Genomic DNA, 20,647 nt, shown 5'->3' on the forward strand with positions numbered 1-20,647 from the left:
TAGTTCTAATTTAGAGTTCATATTAAGAATGGCATTAAAATCTTGATGACTGTGTTTCTATACTCTGTGTAATTTGTACAAGGTTTGCTTCCTGCACTGCATAAAAGTTCAAAACGAAAGGGCCCGGGGTATTCAGGTTGACAGTAGGCAAAACCAGCTGGTAAGCTGTCAGAAATATTCACAAAATGTCCTTCTTTTTGGTAAGGTTATGACAGACCTCAGTCTAGACTTCATTCTCTCAGTGGCGAGACTTAATATTGTTGGTGTCTCATAGAAGACCTGGAGTAATTGCATTACAAAATAAAATTCGTAAATAAGAAGGCCAGTTAACTTACAGTAAGAAATAGAATGGCCAAAAAGCCATTCAATCGAATGTTCTGTTTTCTCTCTTTTATGCAGGCTTCACAGGGGGCTAAATTATAGCTGAGAAGGTTACTTAGCACAACTGGAGCAAGCTCCATAATGGCAAGGATTATGTCTGTTTTGTTCACTGCTTAAACTCAGCGCCTGAAACAGTGCCTCATAATAGACACTCAAAAATAGATAATGGCTGATATTTAAAGCCATTATCTTCTCTACAGAGGTACTGCCTGCCACTGGTAATTTACAGGTGAAAACCGTAAGTGTGGAGAACATTTGGAAGCTACTACAAAAGACATAAGTAAATAAATAAATGGAACATAGTAAAAATGTTTAATGTAAAATGTAATTGGAATACCAGAAAGAAAGAGAAATTGAGGGAGGATAAATATTTGAAGTAATAATAGTTTGAAATTTTTCAAAATTGATCTAAAACATCACCCCACAGGATCAAGAATCTCAGCAAACTTCAAGCAAAATAAGTACTAGTAAAGGCATATGTAGCAACCTCCAAGCAGAAAAATTAAAAGAAAGCCAAACCAAGCCACACCTTATTTAAATTGTTGAAAATAAAGGATAACCATAAAAACTTCTATAGAAAAATATGCATTTACTTCAGAGAAACCACGATAAGACTGACAGCTCACTTTCGGCAGAAATGCTGGAAGCCATAAAAAATGGATGACATCTCAAAAGTGCCGAAAGAAACTAACAGCCCATAGATTGAATCCATACAAATTTTCCATTTCTCTAGGTCAAAGCTGGTTAAATAGCAACAATTCCATATGATTCAACCTAATAGAATTTTGTGTGCAGTAAAAATATCCTTCAAAAATTAAAATATATTTTAAGAAAAACAAAACTGAGACTTCATTGAAAGACTCACACTAAAATAATGAAAAAATTTTTTCTTACAGATGGAAGATTATCCCATAAAGAAACATGACTATTGGAAAGGGTAATTTTACAGATAAATACAAATGAAAATTGACTGTACAAAGCAATAATTTGTTTTGCAGTTTAAAATTTTTTGTCTTTAAATATTTTTTTAATTTATTTTGCTTTAAGTGAAAGTTTATGAATCAAGTTAGTCCCTCATACAAAAAGTTATACACAACTTCCTACGTACTCCTAGTTGCTCTCCCTCTAATGAGACAGCACACTCCTCCTCTCCACCTTGTATTCCCCATGTCCATTCAACCAGCTCCTGTCCCCCTCTGCCTTCTCATCTTGCCTCCAGACAGGAGCTGCCCACATAGTCTCATGTGTCTACTTGAGCCAAGAAGCTCACTCCTCACCAGTATTAATTTCTGTCTTTTGGTCTGGTCCAATTCCTGTCCGAAGAGTTCACGTCAGGAATGGTTCCAGTCTTGGGCTAACAGAGAGTCCAGGGGCCGTGACCTCTGTGGTCCCTCTAGCCTTGGTCAGACCATTAAGTCTGGTCTTTTTATGAGAATCTGAGGTCTGCATCTTACTGTTCTCCTGCTCCATCAAGGATTCTCTGTTGTGTTCCCTGTCAGGGCAGTCATCGTTGGTAGACGGTCACCATCTAGCTCTTTCGGTCTCAGGCTGATGTAGTCTCTGGTTTATGTGGCCTTTTCTGTCTCTCGGGCTCATACTTACCTTGTGTCTTTGCTTTTCTTCATTCTCCTTTGCTCCAGGTGAGTTGAGACCAACTGATGCATCTTAGATGGTCGCTTGCTAGCATTTAGGACCCCAGATGCCGTTCACCAAAGTGGGATGCAGAACATTTTCTTAATAGATTTTGTTAGGCCGATTGACCTAGATGTCCCCTGAAACCATGGTCCTCAGACCCCCATCCCTGCTACTCTGGCCTTCAAAGCGTTTGGTTGTATTCATGAAACTTCTTTGCTTTTGGTTTAGCACAGTTGTGCTGACCTCTCCTGTATTGTGTGTTGTCTTTCCCTTCACCTTAAATACTGTTGTGTACTATCAAATTAGTGAATACTCCTCTCCCTCCCTCCCCACTCTCCTAGCCATCAAAGAACATTTTCTTCTGTGTTTAATCTTTTTCTTGAGTTCTTATAATAGTGGTCTCCTATAATATTTGTCCGTTTGCAACTGACTAATTTCACTCAGTGTAATGCCTTCCAGATTCCTCCATGCTATGAGCTGTTTCACGAATTCATCGTTGTCCTTAACCGTTGCGTAGTATTCTATTATGTGAATATACCATCCATGGATGGGCACCTTGGGTGCTTCCATCTTTTTTGCTATTGCAAACAGTGCTGCAATGAACATGGACGTGCACATATCTGTTCGTGTGAAGGCTCTTATTTCTTTAGGATATATTCCAAGGAGTAGAATTGGTGGATTATATGGTAGTTCTAGTTCTAGCTTTGTAAGGAAGTGCCAAATCGATTTCCAAAGTGGTTGTACCATTTTACATTTCCACCAGCAATGTGTAAGTATTCCAGTCTCTCCACAGCCTCTCAAACATTTATTATTTTGTGTCTTTTGGATTAATGCCAGCATTATTGGGGTTAGGCGGTATCTCATTGTAGTTTTGATTTTCATTTCTCTAATGGCTAATGGTAGTGAGCATTTCCTCATGTATCTGTTAGCCACCCAAATGTCTTCTTTGGTGAAGTGCCTATTCATATCCTTTGCCTATTTTGTAATTGGGTTATTTGTCTTTTTGTTGTTGAGTTTTTGTAATATCACGTAGATTTTAGAGACCAGACATTGATCAGATTTGTCATAGCAAAAAACTTTTTCCCGGTCTGTAGGTAATCCTTTTACTCTTTTGGTGAAGTCTTTGAATGAACGTAAGTGTTTGATTTTTAGGAGCTCCCAGTTATCAAGTTTCTCTTCCGGCGTTTGTGCGTTCTTGGCAATGTTTTATATACTGCTTATGCCATGTATTAGGGCTCCTAGCATTCTCCCTATTTTTTTTTTCCATGATCGTTTTAGATTTTATATTTAGGTCTTTGATCCATTTTGAGTTAGTTTTTGTGCATGGTGTGAGGTATGGCTCTTGTTTCATTTTTTTGCAGATGGATATCCAGTTATACAGGCTCCATTTGTTAAAGAGACTGTCTTTTCCCCCATTTAACAAACTTTGGGTCTTTGTCAAATATCAGCTGCTCATCTGTGGATGGATTTATGTCTGGATTCTCAATTCTCTCCCATTAGTCTGTGTATCTGTTGTCGTACCAGTACCAGGCTATTTTGACTGCTGTGGCGGTATAATAGCTTCTAGAATCTGGTAGTGTGAGACCTTCCACTTTGTTTTTCCTTTTCAGTAGTGCTTTTTTTTTTTTTTTACTTATCCTTCCATATGAAGTTGGTGTTGTGTTTTTTCATCTCATTAAAAAATGTCATTGGTATTTGGATCGGGATTGCACATTATCTATAGATCACTTTGGATGGAACAGAAGTTTTTGCAATGTTGAGTCTTCATATCCATAAGCAAGGTATGCTTTTCCACTTATGCAGGTCACTTTTGATTTCTTGCAGTAGTGTCTTATAGTTTTCTTTATATAGGTCTTTTACTTCTCTGGTTAGATTTATTCCTAAGTATTTTATCTTCCTGGGGGCTGTTGTAAATGGTATTGACTTGGTGATTTCTTATTCAATGTTGTCTCTGCTGGTGTAGAGGAATCTGACTGATTTTTGTATGTATATCTTGTATCCTGATACTCTGCTGAGCTCATCTATTAGTTTCAGTAGTTCTCTTGAGGATTGTTTAGGGTTTTCTGTGTATAAGATCATGTCATCTGCAAATAGAGATACTTTCACTTCTTCTTTACCAATTTAAAAAAAAAATTTAGATGCCCTTTATTTCCTTATCTAGCCTAATTGCTCTGGCTTGGACCTCCAGCACAATGTTGAATAAGAGTGGTGATAAAGCGCCATCTTGTCTGGGTCCCCTTCTCAAGGGTAATGTTTTCAGACTTTCCCCATTTAGGATGGTGCTGGCTGTTGGCTTTGTATACCAAACCAAACCTGTTGCCGTCAAGTTGATTCTGACTCATAGCAACTCTATAGGACAGAGTAAAACTGCCCCATGGAGTTTCCAAGGAGCGTCTGGTGGATTTGAACTGCCGACCTTTTGGTTAGGAGCCGTAGCACTTAACCACTACTCCATCAGGGTTTCCATTGGCTTTGTATAAATGCCCTTTATTATGTTGAAGAATTTTCCTTCTATTCCTATTTTGCTGAGAGTTTTTATCATGAATGGGTGTTGGGCTTTATCAAATGCCTTTTCTACATCAATTGATAAGATCATGTTGTTCTTGTCTTTTGTTTTATTTATATGATGAATTACATTGATTGTTTTTCTAATGTTAAGCCATCCCTACATACCTGGTATGAATCCCACTTGGTCATGGTGAAATTTTTTTTTTTTTTGATATGTTGTTGAATTTTATTGACTAGAATTTTGTTGAGGATTTTTGCGTCTAAGTTCATGAGCGATAAAGGTCTGTAAGTTTGTTTTTTGTGGTGTCTTTACCTGGTAATGGCATCAGGGAAATGCTGGCTTCATAGAATTAGTTTGGGAGTATTCCATCCTTTTCTATGCTCTCAAATGCCTTTAATAGTGGTGGTGTTACCTCTTTGATAGTTTGGTAGAATTCTCCAGTGAAGCTGTCAGGGCCTGGGCTTTTTTTTTGTTGGGAGTCTTTTAATTACCTTTTCAATCTCTTCTTTTGTTATGGGTTTATTTAGTTGTTCTACCTCTGTTTTTGTTAGTTTAGGTAGGTGGTGCATTTCTAGAAATTTCTCCATTTCTTCTAGGTTTTTCAAATTTGTTAGATTACAATTTTTCATAGTAATCCCATATGATTCTTTTAATTTCAGTTGGGTCTGTTGTGATATCGCCCATCTCGTTTCTTATTCGGGTTGTTTCCTCTCCCGTTTTTCTTTTGTCAGTTTGGCTGATGGTTTATCGATTTTGTCAGTCTTTTCAAAAAGTCAGCTTTGGGTCATGTTAACTCTTTTCAGTTGTTTTTCTGTTCTCTGTTTCGTTTAATTCTGCTATAATTTTTAATATTTGCTTTTTTCTGGTGCCTGAGCATTTCTTTTGTTGCTCTCCATTTGTTCAAGTTGTAGGGATAATTCGTCGATTTGGGCCCTTTCTTCTTGGATATGTGCATTTATTGCTATAAATTGACCTCTGTGGACTGCTTTTGCTGTGTCCCAAAGTTTCTGATAGGAAGTGTTTGTATTCTCATTGGATTCCATGAATTTCTTTATCCCGTCCTTCATTTCTTCTAAACCCAGTAGTTTTTGAGCAACGTGTTTTTCAGTTTCCATGTGTTTGATTTCTTTTCCCTGCTTTTTCTGTTATTGATTTCTGCTTTTTTGGCTTTATGATCAGAGAAGATGCTTTGTAAAATTTTGATGTTTTAGATTCTGTTAAGGCTCACTTTATGACCTAATACGTGGTCTGTTCTAGAGAATGTCCCATGTGTGTTGGAAAAGAAAGTACACTTGGCTGCTGTTGGGTGGATTGTTCTATATATATCTTTAAGGTCAAGTTGGTTGATTGTGGCATTTAGATGTTCTATGTCTTTAGTGAGCTTCTTTCTGGATGTTCTGTCCTTCACTGAAAGTGGCTTCTTGAAGTTTCCTACTATTTTTGTGGAGCTGTCTATCTCACTTTTCAATGCTGTTAGACTTTTTTTTTATGTCTTGAAACCCTGTCGTTGGGTACATAAGTATTTAACATGGTTATATCCTCCTGGTATAAAAAAAAAAAAAAAAGTGTCCCTTTAATCATTACATAGTGTCCTTCCTTATCTTTTGTGGTTAATTTAATTTTAAAGTCTTTTTTTCTTTCAGAAATTAATATTGCCACTCCTGCTCTTTTTTGATTGTTGTTTGCTTGATGTATTTTTTCCATCCTTTGAGTTTTGGTTTGTTTGTGTCTTTAAGTGTAAGGTGTGTCTCTTGTAGGCAGCGTGTAGACAGATCATGGGTTTTTTTTTTTTTTTTTTTTATCCATTCTGCCTCTCTCTCTCTCTTTGTTGGTGCATTTAGTCCATTTACATTCCGCATAATTATGGATAGGTATGAGTTTAGTGCTGTCATTTTGATGTCTTTTTTTGTGTGTTCACAGTTTCTTTTTGCCGCTTAATTTTTTGTGCTGGGTAGTTTTTCTTTATATATTGTTAGTCTCCTTTGTGGTTACCTTATTATTTACCCCTATTTTTCTAAGTTTAAACCAAACTTTTACCTTTTTACATGGCCTTGACTTCCTCTCCATATGAAAGATTTATGACTGTATTTTTTTAGTCCCGCTTTATTGATTGAATGTTGTCATCTTTTACATAATAACATCGCTGTTTCTCTGTTTGGAGTTTTTTTTTTTTTTTTTAATCTTGATTTATTTTCATGATTTCCTTATCTGCGTTGATACCTGGTTGCTCTGTTCTGTGTTCTAGTCTTAGGTTGTTCTTTGATGTTATTGATTTTTTAACCAGAGGACTTCCTTTAGTATTTCTTGTAATTTTGGTTTGGTTTTTGGAAATTCCCTAAACTTGTGTTTATCTGGAAAGGTCCTAATTTCACCTCCATATTTGAGAGACATTTTTGCTGGGTATATGATTCTTGGCTGGCAGTTTTTTTCCTTCAAGACTTTATATACGTCATCCCATTGGCTTCTTGCCTGCATGGTTTCTGCTGAATAGTCCAGGCTTATTCTTACTGACTCTCCTTTGTAAGTGACTTCTTGTTTAGCCACCCTTAAAATCCTCTCTTTATCTCTGGTTTTGGCAAGTTTGGTTATAATATGTCGTGGTGACTTTCTTTTGGGATTTACCTTATGTGGGTTTCAATGAGCGTCTTGGATAGATGTCTTTTCATCTTTCATGACATTGGGGAAGTTTTCTGTCAACAAACCTTCAACGGTTCTATTTCATGTTCTCACTCCCTGTTCTGGTGCTCTGGTCACTCGTAGGTTATTTCTCTTGATAGAGTTCCACGTGATTCTTAGGGTTTCTTCATTTTTTTTAATTCTTTTATCTGATTTTTTTTCATATATATTGGTGCCAAGTGATTTATATTCAGTCTCACTAATTCTGACTTCCATTTCCTCAGTTCTGCTCTTCTCACTTTCTATTGAGTAGTCTAATTGTGTAATTTTATTGTTAATTTTCTGAATTTCTGATTACAGTTTCTTGATTATTGAAGCCTATTAAATTTTTCATTATGCTCTTGAATAACCTTCTTAATTTTCTCCACTGCTTTATCTGTGTGTTCCTTGGCTTGTTCTACATTTTGCCTGATTTTCTGCCTGATGTCTTGAAGAGTTCTGTATATTTATCTTTTGTATTCTACCTCTGGTAATTCCAGGAATATATCTTATCCAGAAGATTCCTTGATTCTTTGTTTTGGGAGCTTGTTGAAGTGATCATGGTCTGCTTCTTTGTGTGATTTGATATTGACTCTTGTCTCCGAGCCATCTATAAGTTACTGTATTAACTTATTTTATGTTTGCCTACTGTGTTCTACATTCTTGCTTTGTTTTGTTTTGATATACCCAGATAGGCTGCTTGAGTGAGCTAGCTTGATTATTGGCACCTTCAAAGCCCTGATGTCCTGTCACCAGATGGCTAGAGCTGTTACCAGGTATATGAGCCTAGGAGTACATTCACTTTTCTTGTATGGATTCAGCTCAGGTGTCCAGGTAGTCAGTCACCAAGTGCATGGTGTAAGCTCTCACCTGCAGTCTTAGAGGAGCTGGGTGATTGCTGTAGGCATAGATATCTGGGTGCAGCAGGGGATCACATTCTGAGCAAGGCAGGGGGTTGACAGCCACCCCCCAAGTGCTTGTGAGGAAAGTGCATCCCTGTTCTCTAGAGCGCACAAGTGGGTGGGCTCTACAGCTGGACCACGGACACCCAATGCTTTTGGCTGTAAGGACTGGGAGGCACCACATATCCTTGGACCCCTGTTGCAGGTGGCTAGGTGGTGTGGGTAGAGCCACCAGTCCTCAGGCCCCTGATATGGGTAGGTGAGGACCCTGCTTAATAGGCAGAGCGGTGTCAAATGTCAAAAACCCGCCTCTCCACTGCACAGTTGAAACACTTGAAGTGAGACCTCAAGCACATACACCACTGCACAGTGCCAGCAAGGGCCTAAGCTGTGGAAGTGGACCCACACAGGTCCTTGCAGCGGAGAAAGGCATTCAAAGTCTGTGGACCACTTTTGCCTGCACGGGAGCTGCTTCTGTCCTGAGTTCCCAGCTTAGGGGAACTGGCAAATTCTTTTTCCCTGTTTGTTAATTCGTCTCTTCTCCAAGGCTGGGAGAATGGTGCAAGGCACGTAGTAGGACTTGTCTCAGGCCCAGGGAAATCCACCACCACTGAAGCTGGTTTGGGGGCTGGGGCAGAGGGAGGAGGGACTAGATAAATGGGAGAGAGTTCTTTCAAAATGGGTACTTTTTGGTCTGTGTGGTAAATGAGACACAAGCACTTATCTTTTGCTGAGAGCGCTGTTCTTCACTGATCCTGGAGGCACGAGCAAACACTGTGCCACTTGTTCTCTCTGGCTGTGGAAAACATGTCCTGAGTGCTACCATTTGCCCTGCCACAGTCGTACCAGGGGATCAGGCCTGCGCCGCTCACTCACTCTCAATGAGGAAACCGCATCCCAAATGCTACCGCCAGTCCTGCCATGGTTGTGCCAGTCAATCAGGGCTGAGGGGCGCTGGTTTCCACCAAGTTAGGTCCAGAAACTCCTCGCTGCTTCTGAACTGTCTCTCCCTCCCTCTGCTGCTCGGTTCAGTTTCTTAACTTTGCCTTTGATGTTCAGGGCTCCTAGCTTGTTGTATATATAATTGATTCACTTGTTTTGGGGGGCTCCTTGTTGTAACAGGGACCACTGAAAATGCCTAACTACTCCTCTGTCTTGGGCCCACCTTGCCTCTGCAGTTTAAAATTTATATAGAATTAAAATCTCAGTCAACAACAAGGCAAAAGGTAAATGGGGGGAAGGTACATGGATTTAGTGTATCAAGGTATTTTTAGACTGAATCCATGTACCTTCCACCATTTACCTTTTGTCTTGTTGTTGTCTGAGGTTTTAATTCTATATAAATTTTAAACTGCAGAAGTGGGGCCAAGACAGCAGAGTAGTCAGGTGCTTTCAGTGGTCCCTCTTACAACAAACAAGGACCCCCAAAAAACAAGTGGCTTGAATTTTTCCTTCAGTTCTTTCAGCTTGAGAAATGCTGAGTGTGTTCTTCCCTTTTGGTTTTCTATCTCCAACTCTTTGCACATGTCATCGTAATACTTTACTTCGTTTTCTCGAGCCACCCTTTGAAATCTTCCATTCAGCTCTTTTACTTCATCGTTCTTTCCTTTTGCTTTAGCTCCTTGACGTTCAAGAGCGAGTTTCAGAGTCTATTCTAACATCCATTTAGGTCTTTTCTTTCTCTCCTGTCTTTTTAATGGCCTCTTACTTTCTTCATGTATGATGTCGTTGATGTCATTGTACCACTCGTCTGGTCTTCGGTCATTAGTGTTCAGTGCCTCCGATCTGTTCTTGAGGTGGTCTCTAAATTCAGGTGGGGTAGATATACTCACAGTCATACTTTGGCTCTTATGGACTTACTCTAATTTTCTTCAGTTTCAACTTGAACATGCATATGAGCAATTGATGGTCTGATCCGCAGTCAGCCCCGGCCTTGTTCTGACTGATGATACTGACTTTTTCCAGTGTCTCTTTCCACATATGTAGTTGATTTGATTCCTGTGTATTCCATCTGGCATGGTCCATGTGTACAGTCACTGTTTATGTTGGTGAAAAAAAGCTATTTGCAGTGAAGAAGTGGTTGGTCTTGCAAAGATGAGTCATGTGCTTTCTGGCGTCATTTCTGTCACCAAGGCCATATGTTCCAACTACCGATCCTTCTTCTTTGTTTCCAACTTTTGCATTCCAATCACTAGTAATTATTCAATGCATCCTGATTGCATGTTCAGTCAATTTCAGACTGCAGAAGTTGGTAAAAATCTTCAGTTTCTTTATCTTCGGCCTTAGTGGTTGGTGTTTGAATTTGAATAATAGTCATATTAACTGGTCTTCCTTGTAGGCATATGTATATTATCGTACCACTTACAGCGTACTACTTCAGGATACATCTTGAAATGTTCTTTTTGACAATGAACGCAACACCATTCTTCAAGTTGTCATTCCTGGCATAGTGGACTATATGATTGACTGATTCAAAATGACCAATACCAGTCCATTTCATCTCGCTATTGCCTAAGATATCGATCTTTATGCATTCCATTTCTTAACTATTTCCAATTTTCCTAGATTCGTACTTCATGTGTTCCAGGTTCCAATTATTAATGGATGTTTGCAGCTGTTTCTTCTCATTTTGAGTCATGCCACATCAGCAAATGAAGATCCCAAAAGCTTGACTCCATCCATGTCGTTAAGGTTGACTCTACTTTGAGGAGGCACCTCTTACCCAGTCATATTTTGAGTGCATTCAAACCTTAGGGGCTCATCTTCTAGCATTATATCGGACAGTGTTCCACTGCTATCCATAAGGTTTTCACTGGCTAATTCTTTTCAGAAATAGACTGCCGGGTCCTTCTTCCTAGTCTGTCTTAGTCTGGAAGCTCAGTGAAACCTGTCCACCATGGGTGACCCTGCTGGTGTTTGAATACTGGCCATATGGCCTCCAGCATTACAGCAACAAATGAGCCCCTACAGTACAACAAACTGACATATGTGTGAGGGACACACTAAGTAACAGTATTTTTCCTTTTTACTTACTTATATTTTGTAATGTTTTTTAGTGAAAATTTATTACCAGTGAAGGAAATATGAAGAATAAAAGCTTAAGAAAGGTGATGGGAAAAATAGTCAAGGATTATATTTTAAAAATCACAGTAGTTCCCAGTCTTCTTAGTATCAAACAACGAACATACTGCAGGAGCATTTTAAAACAGGTTTTTAAATCAATACATGATACCTTTTTTGAAGGGTACAGAAGTCATTGATCTACTCATTACTTGTAAATATCGTAGTTCAGAGTTCATTAATTTTGTGTTCCCTACAAATGCTGACAGGAAGGTATTGAAAAGATTTTGATACGTCTGTGGTTTAGAAAAAAGTACATCTTTTCATATCATGTATTTTCCACCAGATATTTTACCATTTCAACTGTTGGAATCTTTCCTTTTTTTATTTCTTTATTCTGTTATTCTACTAGCATTTCTGCATTAGGTTATAATTATTTGTTTATATGTTTTTATTCTTCTCAAGTGTCCATACCCAGAGACCCAGCTTCAGGCATATGCATTAGCGAGAAAAATAAGAGCATTAAAAAAGTAATTAAAAAAAACTACTATCTAGTGTCCCCATCATTTCATAAAATACAGGAAATTTTAACTTCCAAAGTAGAGACATTATCTTGGATTAAAATTGAGTCCTTTAACTTGAATTAGTTCAGCTTAATGAACCACACAATGTATTATAATTGCTTTTCTCATGTTGCCAGGTAATGATAGAAACCTTGCCATTCATTGATTGACAACAGTCCTCTGACTAGTTATTGGTAACTGCTACTCTTATGCTTCCTCTGCACAATACTCCTGCTTATCAATGAGAAAGGCCCAAGAGCCTTCCAAATTTGGGACTTTTTTTGAGTGTTTCCCAAATGAAATAAATTGAGGTTACGGATAAAATGAAATACTGTGTTCTTTTTTGTTTGTGTGTGTATAGAGTCAATAAACTGGCACATTCTCAAATGGATAGTCAGGCTCTCCAGTCCCCTTCTTTGAAGGACCAAAACAAAAGACAAGACAAGAACGAGAATATAGATGTAACCAGAAATTACAAGAGATCAACTTCAGCCAGTTGGGATGGACTTGCTAGCATCAAATTCAATACTGGGGTAAGCATACTCACTAATAATATAAACCTAGAATGTTTGATTTGGGTATAAAATGTACATTTTTTTTAATACCTGAACTTAAAAGATGTTTGATATCTAGCCTTAGAAGATCCAGCCATATATAGAACAGTCTGAACTCATTAATTTCCTGATATAGAAGAGGTGGGTTCTAGATGGAGATCACAGTCACTACTCTCAACATTGTTATTTCTCAGGATCACTTTGAAAAGCTCTTATTCTAAGTTTTTTCTTTGTTCTGTGACAGTGCCTAAGAGTTATGACTGTTGTATTCAGAAGATATCGGTTGATCAGATTTTGGAAAGTTTCTCACTGTGAACCCAGAGTGTGTATTGAACCTTTGAAGGAGATACTGAAACATTGGTCTAGACATTGGTACCCTTCCAAGAAGGAGAAGATATCACAGTGAGGGCAAGGAAACTGTAAATAACATCTGAAGTCTCTGCCCACCTAAGAGTTTCTTGCACACAATAGTATGGTCAGAAACACCAAATACAGGAGAAAATTGAGAAAGCTAACATCTTTCTAATGTCTCAGTTTCAATAAAAGATTGTAAAATACACACAGTGGAAACAATGGTTCATCCAAATGGACAAGATGGAGGGAGAGAAAGCATACCCATGGAAGCCCAAATAATGTACAATTTGGAAGAATATAATACACCAATATTCAACAAGCTCAAAGAATAAAGAAAAACATAGACAAAGAACCAAAGGAAATCAGGAAAATGATGCATGAATAAAATGAGAATTTAAATAAAGAAATAGATACTATAAAAAGAAACCAAACAAATACTGGAACTTAAAGAGAAAATAAATGAAATGAGAAACTCATTGGAAGGATTTAACAACAGATTTGATCAGGCAGAAGAAAGAATCGATGAACTAGAGCATAAGATAGTCAAAATAAGGAAGCTGAAGAGCAAGAAGAGGTGGTTCAAGACTGCTGGGCACAATTTAATGGACATATGTGACAGTATCAGGCAAACCAACATAAACATCATGGGAATCTCAGAAGGTGAAGAGAGACAGGAAGGGGCAAAAAGAATATTTGAAGAAATAATGGCATAAAACTTTCTAAATATGGTGAAGGACATAAAACTAGAAATCCAAGATGTTCGGTGAACTCCGAGTGGGATAAACCCAAGTAGATCCACACTAAAAATCATCGTAGTCAGGATCTCAAAAACTAAGAATCCTGAAAGCAGCAAGGCAGAAATGAACTGTCACCTACAAAAGATCCCAGTAAGATTGAGCGCCAATTTCTCCTCGAAAAACTGGAGGCCAGAGGGCAATGGAATGACATGTTTAAAGTGCCCAAAGAAAGAATACTATGTTTTTGACAAAACTGTGCTTCAAAAATGAGGGCAAAATTAAGACATTCCCAGATGAACAAAAGCTCAGATTATTTGTATCCACTAGACCAGCCCACAAGAAATGCTAGGGAGAGTTCTTCAAATGGGAAAAAAGGACACTGAAAAGTAACTCTAAGGCATATATAGAAAAGAAAATCTCCATTAAAGGTAATTGCGTGGTCAAGTATAAGGGCAAGTTTTAAGGCATTCTTACTTGATAATTCTAATTGGTATGTCTTTGGTGCTTTAAGAGGACAAATGCATAATAAATACATAAAAATTCATGTTACAGGGCACGTGATGTATAAAGGTGTAGTTGGTGATAACAACAACATAAATGGGGAGGAAAAAACTATATGGTTATAAAGTTTGTATGTTGTTGTTAGGTGCCGTCAGTCGGTTCCAACTCATAGCGACCCTACATACAACAGAACAAAACACTGCCCTGTCCTGTGCCGTCCTCATGATCATTGTTATGCTTGAGCCCATTGCTGCAGCCACTGTGTCAGTCCATCTCGTGGAGGGTCTTTCTCTCCTTTGCTGACCCTCTACTTTACCAAGTATGATATCCTTCTCCAGGGACTGATCCCTCCTCATAGCACATCTGAAGTATGTGAGATGTAATCCTCGTTTCTAAGGAGCATTCTGATTATACTTCTTCCGGGACAGATGTGTTCATTCTTTTCGCAGTCCATGGTATATTCAGTATACTTTGCCAACACCACAATTCAAAGGCGTCAGTTCCTCTTCAGTCTTCCTTATCCATCATCCAGCTATTTCACGCATGAGATGATTGAAAACACCGTGGCTTGAGTCAGGCATACCTTAGTCTTCAGGATGACATCTTTGCTTTTTAACACTGTAAAGAGGTCTTCTGCAGCCAATTTGCCCAATGCAAAGTGTCTTTTGATTTTTTGACTGCTGCTTCCATGGGTGTTGATTGTGGGTCCAAGTAAGATGAGATCCTTGAGAACTTCATTCTTTTCTCTTTATCATGATGTAGCTTATTGGTCTAATGGTGAGGATTTTTGTTTTCTTTACGTTGAGGCGTAATCTGTAATGAAGGCTGTGGTCTTTGATCTTCATCAGTAAGTGCTTCAAGTCCTCTTCACTTTAACCAGGCAAGGTTGTGTCATCTGCATAATGCACGTTGTTAATGAGTATTCCTCCGATCCTGATGCCGCATTCTTCTTCATATAGTCCAGCTTCTTGGATTATTTGCTCAGCATACAGATTGAATAAGTATGGTGAAAGGATATAACCCTTACACACTTTTCCTGGCTTTAAACCACGCAGTAACCCCTCATTCTATTTGAACGATTGCCTCTTGATCCACGTACAGGTTCCTGATGAGCACAATCAAGTGCTCTAGAATTCCTATTCTTTGCAATGTTATCCATAATTTGTTATGATCCACACAGTTGAATGCCTTTACATCATCAGTAAAACACAGTTTGTTCATTAAAAAAAAACACACAGGTTAAATTGGTATCAATTTGACTCAGGTTGTTATAAATGCAAGATGTTAATGTAATGTTCATGGTAACCACAAAGAAAATATTTAACAAATACACACAAAAGGAAAGAAGAACAGCGTCAAAATGGCTCACCACAAAACAGCAGTGAAGCACAAAAATTGGTAGCAATAGAGGTGAAAAGGTATAAGACACACACACACAGATAGACAACAAGTAAGAAGTAAGTCATTCCTTATTGATAATTTCAGTGAATGTAAATGGACTAAATGCTCCAATCAAAAAGCAGAGAGTGGTGAAATGAGTAAAAAATACGATCCAAATGTATGCTGTTTACAAGAGACACATTTTAGGCCCAAAGTTGAAAGTTAAAGGATGGAAAAATAATATTGCATGCAAATAATAACCTCAGCAAAATAACTAGCAAACCAAATCCAAAAAGATATTATATACACCATGATCAAGTGAGATTAATCCCAGGAATGCAAGAGTGGCTAAACATTAGAAAATCAATTAGTGAAATTTATCACGTTATAAAAAAAAGGAAAAATCACATGATCATTTCAGTCAGTGCAAAGAAGCTTTTGACAAAGTCCAGTACTCTTTGATGATAAAAACACTAAGCAAAGCAGAAATAGAAGGAAACTTCCTCAATCTAATAAAGGGCATTTATGGAAAACCCACAGCTAAGGCCATACTTAATGGAGAAAGACTGAAAGCTTTCCCCTTAAAATCAGGAACAAGACAGGGATACCCACTCTCACCACTGATGTTTAATATTGTACTGGAAGTTTTAACCAGAGCAATTAGGCAAGAAAAATAAATAAAAAAATCATATCCAAGTTGGAAAGGAAAAAGTAAAACTCCTTTTCACAGATGACATGATCCTATGTATAGAAGACCCCAAAGAATCCACAAGAAGACCTTTAGAGCTAATTAATGAATTTATCAAAGTGGAAGGATGCAAGATGAACATACAAAACCAATCAGGTTCTTATACATCAGCAATGAGCAATCTGAAAAGGAAAATAAGGAAAAAATTTCATTTACAATAGTGTCTAAAAGAATAAAATACCTAGAGATAAATTTAACCAATGCAGTAAAAGATTTTGTATAATGAAAATTATAAAACATTTACTGAAAATTAAAAAAATATATATCCATTGCCAGCTGTTGAAGTGAGTTGAAGGACATTCTGTGCTTATGGATTGTTGAGATGTCAGTACTATGTAAAACAATACATATATTCAATGCAATACCCATCAAAATTCCAACAGCCTTCTTTCACACCTTGAAAAGCCAGTTCTCAAATTTATATGGAACTGCAGGGGCCCCAAATAGCCAAAGCAATCCCAAAAAAGAAAAGTAGGAAGACTTTGGTATATGTCCCAATCTCAAAACATGTTATAAAGCTACAGTAATAAAAACAGTCTGGTATTGGTATAATGATAGACATATAAACCAATGAAATAGAATTTAGAGTCCAGAAATAAAACTGTACGGCTATGGTTCATTGATTTTTTGACACGGGTGCTAAATCCATCCAATGGGGAAAGAGTGGTCTCTTTAATAGAGCTGTGACAACTAGATTTCCACAAACCAAAGAATAAACCTGGAGCCATCCCTCACACCATGTACAATTATTAACTAAAAATGGATCAAAAACCTAAGTGTAAGAACTGAAACCATAGAACTCTTAGAAGAAAACATAGGGATTATTCTTTAAGACCTAGTGTTTTTGTTGCATGAGCAACAAAAGACAAAACTCATAAATGGGCCTGATCAAATTTTAAAACTTTGGTTCATCAGAGGACTTTATCAAGAAAGTGAACAGACAGTCTAAAGATTGGAAAAAAAATTGGGGAGACCATATATCTGACAAAGATTTAATATCCAAAATATATGAAGAAATTCTAAAAAAAAAAAAAAAAAATTCTACAGCTTAACAACACAAAGACAAGTGGCCTTATCAAAAAATGGGCAAAGTACTTGAATAGACACTTCACCAAAGAAGAAATACAAATGACCAATAAGCACATGAAAAGATGCTCAATGTCATTGGTCATTAAGGAAATGGAAATCAAAACTCCAGTGAGATGTCGCTTCATGCCTGTTAAGATGGCTATGATTTAAAAAAAAAAAAAGGTACTGGCGAAGATGTGGAGAAACAGGAACCCTCATTCACTGAAGTGGGATATAAAATGGTACAGCAACTGTGGAAATTGGTCTTACGGTTCCACGGAAAATAAAAGAGTTACCATGTAATCCAACGATTTTACTTCTAAGAATATACCCAAAAATTCTGAAAGCAGGAACACAAACTAATACAAGTACACCAGCATTCACTGCAGCACTCTTAACAATAGCCAAAAGATGGGAACAAACTAAATGACTACCAACAGGTCAATGGATAGACAAAATGTGAAATATATATATACAATGCAGTATTATTCAGGTATAAAGATGAATGAAGTACTGTTGGATGCTACAACATGGATGATTTTTAAAAATACCATGCTGAGTGAAATAAGTCAGCCACAAGAGAAAAAATGTTGTATGGTTACACTTATATGGAATACCTAGAAAGAACAAGTATACATAGATCGAAGTTGATCAGTGGTTATGAGAGGCGAGTGGGAGGGCCAGAGAAAGGGGGACTTACTGCTTAGGGAACACTGAGGAGAGTGGGAGGGCCAGAGAAAGGGGGACTTATTGCTTAGGGAACACTGAGCTTTCCATAGGGCGAGAGAAAATTTTGGAGGCAGATAATGGTGATGGTTGCACAATGTGGTGATCACAATTAATGTCACTGATTTTTAAATGGGAAGATGGAAGATGTTATGTTACGTATATATTTGCCACAATAGAACAAAAAGAAAAAAATGGGAAAAAAAAAACCTTCAAGGAAATTATTTACAAGTTTTATGGGTATATTTCCCTATAAAATGGAGGAAAATTGAAATATTGTGATTTAATGTTAAACAAAAGTTGATATAAATCTATTCTCTTGATCAGAAATACTAAAAATAGTTAATGAGGAAAATCATCTTTTTAAGGTTTTCATTGTAGTTAGATCAGAAGCCAGGCCTTAATCCTTTCACCTAATATGTTGCACAAATAAAACTTTTTATACAATCTTTTTGTTTACCCAATCTGTTGTTGGGTTCTATTTAAAGATAACGTGTGTATTGTATGTGTATATCTTCTGCCATAAAATTTTGATGCATTTATTTTAAAGAGTTGTAACATGAATATCCTACTTGGTTCACTCACCATTTTAATACTATGTTTCTCTCCCGTTTTTAGCTTCCACTTTATTGCCAGCAATTTCATTCCATGTTGATAAAGAGGGCACTATTCAGTTGGCGCAATTGGAAGTTGACGTTGCTACAAATATTGGTAATTGTGTTTGTCACAACCTATCTGTTAAAAAGTTTGAGCGTAAAAGATAAGGAGCGGTCTTCCAGAGAAATGGATTTGGGTCATTATGGTCGAACCATCGTGCCTTACTCAATTTCAGGGAATTCTTCTTTGGCTCTTAATATCATAAAGAATCTTGAGGTTTTTCTGAAGGCTAAGAATCAAGAACTTCGGGAAGTTCAAGGTAAGACCCATATTTTTTTTTAAAAAAGACTGCTCTTATGTGAAGACCTATCTGTCATTTACACAGAAGGGATTTACCTGTAGTATTTAACTATCTGCTTCTTTCTTTTCTTATTAGTCACCAGTATCATAAATCAAACCCATCGTTATTGAGTTGATTCCTACTCATAACATCCCTATAGGACAGAGTAGAACTGCCTCATAGGGTTTCCAAGGCTGTAAATCTTTAAGGAAACAGACTGTCGCATCATTCTCCCATGGAGCAGCTGGCGGGTTTGAACCACCGACCTTTTGGTAGCAGCCAAGCACTTTAACCACTGTACCACCAGGGTTTCAGTATCAAGAAGCAGCTAAATCAAAGACAGAAATGTACCCTTCAATATTACTGGTCACAAAAGTTAATTATTAATTGCATCGTGTTGGCTCTAGATGCTCTTTCAGTGAATTGTGTCATCTTTCAGTAAATGGGAAAAAGAGCGAACATACTGCATTGTTTGGAAATTTGGCATAGAATTTTTATTCTGACCAGAATACAAACATATTTCTCTAAGCTTTCACAGTGTGACATGTTGGTGCCAAGATCTGAAAGCTGTCCTTCCATCTACTGTATTTACTAAACAGTTAGCTGAAAGCTTAGTGAACTGACTGCTCAGAATGAATTTATTTTGAGGGTAGTTGTCTTAGTCAGGGTTTTCTGAATAAACAGAACCAGTAATAGATAGATAGAGAGACAGACAGACAGACTGATTTTGAGGAATTGGTTCACATGATTGGGGAGCCTGGCAAGTCCAAAATCTGTAGGTCAGGCAACAGGCTAAAAATTCCGGCAGTCCTTTTCTGTTTATAGCCTTGAAGGAGAATCCTTCCCTTCTCAGGAATCCCATTTTTGCTGTTAATATTTCTACTGATTGGATGAGTCCTACCCACATTATGAAGGATAATCTGCTTAGCCTAAGGTCAGCCGATTTAAATGTTAGTCAATTTTAACCCTTTTGTACCCTTTTTTGTTGATCCTGTGTATTTTAAGTAATGGAGGGCATGCTGAATCACTGAGTGTGTCTGAATTAATGGTAGGTATAATATGATTTTTGTTTTATGCCTCTTTCCACAAATTGTACCCTCAGAGTCTGGAGGTACATATATGTACCCCTTGTGAACACAAATTCTACCCTCAGAGTTCAGAGGTACATATGTGTACCAAATAAAAATTTCCAGAACTCGTACTTTTTCTACCAAAAATTTAATGATTCTGTACCATCTCGTGCAATGCCCTGTAAAAACAGTAATTTGCAGTACACACCTGTTTTTTTCTGCTTCAGACTGTTATATATGCCCTGCCTGCTGGTGCACATACTGTCAGTGGGACAGCAGGTTCCCAGTGAACTCGAGAGGTACAAAAAGTAAATGATAGCTATATATATTGCCAGTCCTGAAAGGGTTAAAGACCTTCATAACAACAGCTAGATGAGCGTTTGACTAAACAACTGGGCGCCATAGACTAGCCAAATCGACACATAAAATTAACCCTCACAGTAGTACAAATAGCTTTACTTAATTTGTTCAACATTTCCCTTTAGCAAGAACCATACTAAACAGTCTCTCTGCATTATCTTTATTAATACTAAGAACAATGCTTACACATCTGTTGCTGCGTGAAAAGCCCCTGGGTTAAGTGCTCAGTTACTAATAGGAAGTCGGTGGTTCCAGTGCACCCGGAGGTGTCTCGGCAGAAAGCTCCGATGGTCTCCTTTGGAAAGATCACAGCCATTGGAAACCCGCGGAGTGCAGTGCTGCCATGAAACACGGGGTCACCGTGGGTCAGAATCGGCTCAACAGCAGCTGCTTTTGTTTCATTTTAATTTCTGTGTAACAAATTGCTCCCAAACCTAGCAAATGGAGTAATTGGACCTTCAATATTATAGAATGAGGAACTTACTGAACCCATTCTACCACAAAAGC

The 20,647-nt window shown here is 37.7% G+C and overlaps 1 protein-coding gene across 1 annotated transcript in view; it reads left to right on the forward strand.

Moving 5' to 3' along the window:
• LOC100671410 (phospholipid-transporting ATPase ABCA3-like) overlaps positions 1–20,647 on the forward strand; it is a 253,632-nt gene that overhangs the window by 149,044 nt on the left and 83,941 nt on the right. Inside the window, exons 17-18 of the mRNA XM_003418893.2 lie at positions 12,067–12,238; positions 18,392–18,689. Of these exons, the coding sequence (XP_003418941.1) occupies positions 12,067–12,238; positions 18,392–18,689 (470 nt within the window). The remainder of the gene's footprint in view (positions 1–12,066; positions 12,239–18,391; positions 18,690–20,647) is intronic.

This window comes from Loxodonta africana, chromosome 12 (genome assembly GCF_030014295.1).
Source record: "Loxodonta africana isolate mLoxAfr1 chromosome 12, mLoxAfr1.hap2, whole genome shotgun sequence".
Lineage (NCBI taxonomy): Eukaryota > Metazoa > Chordata > Mammalia > Proboscidea > Elephantidae > Loxodonta > Loxodonta africana.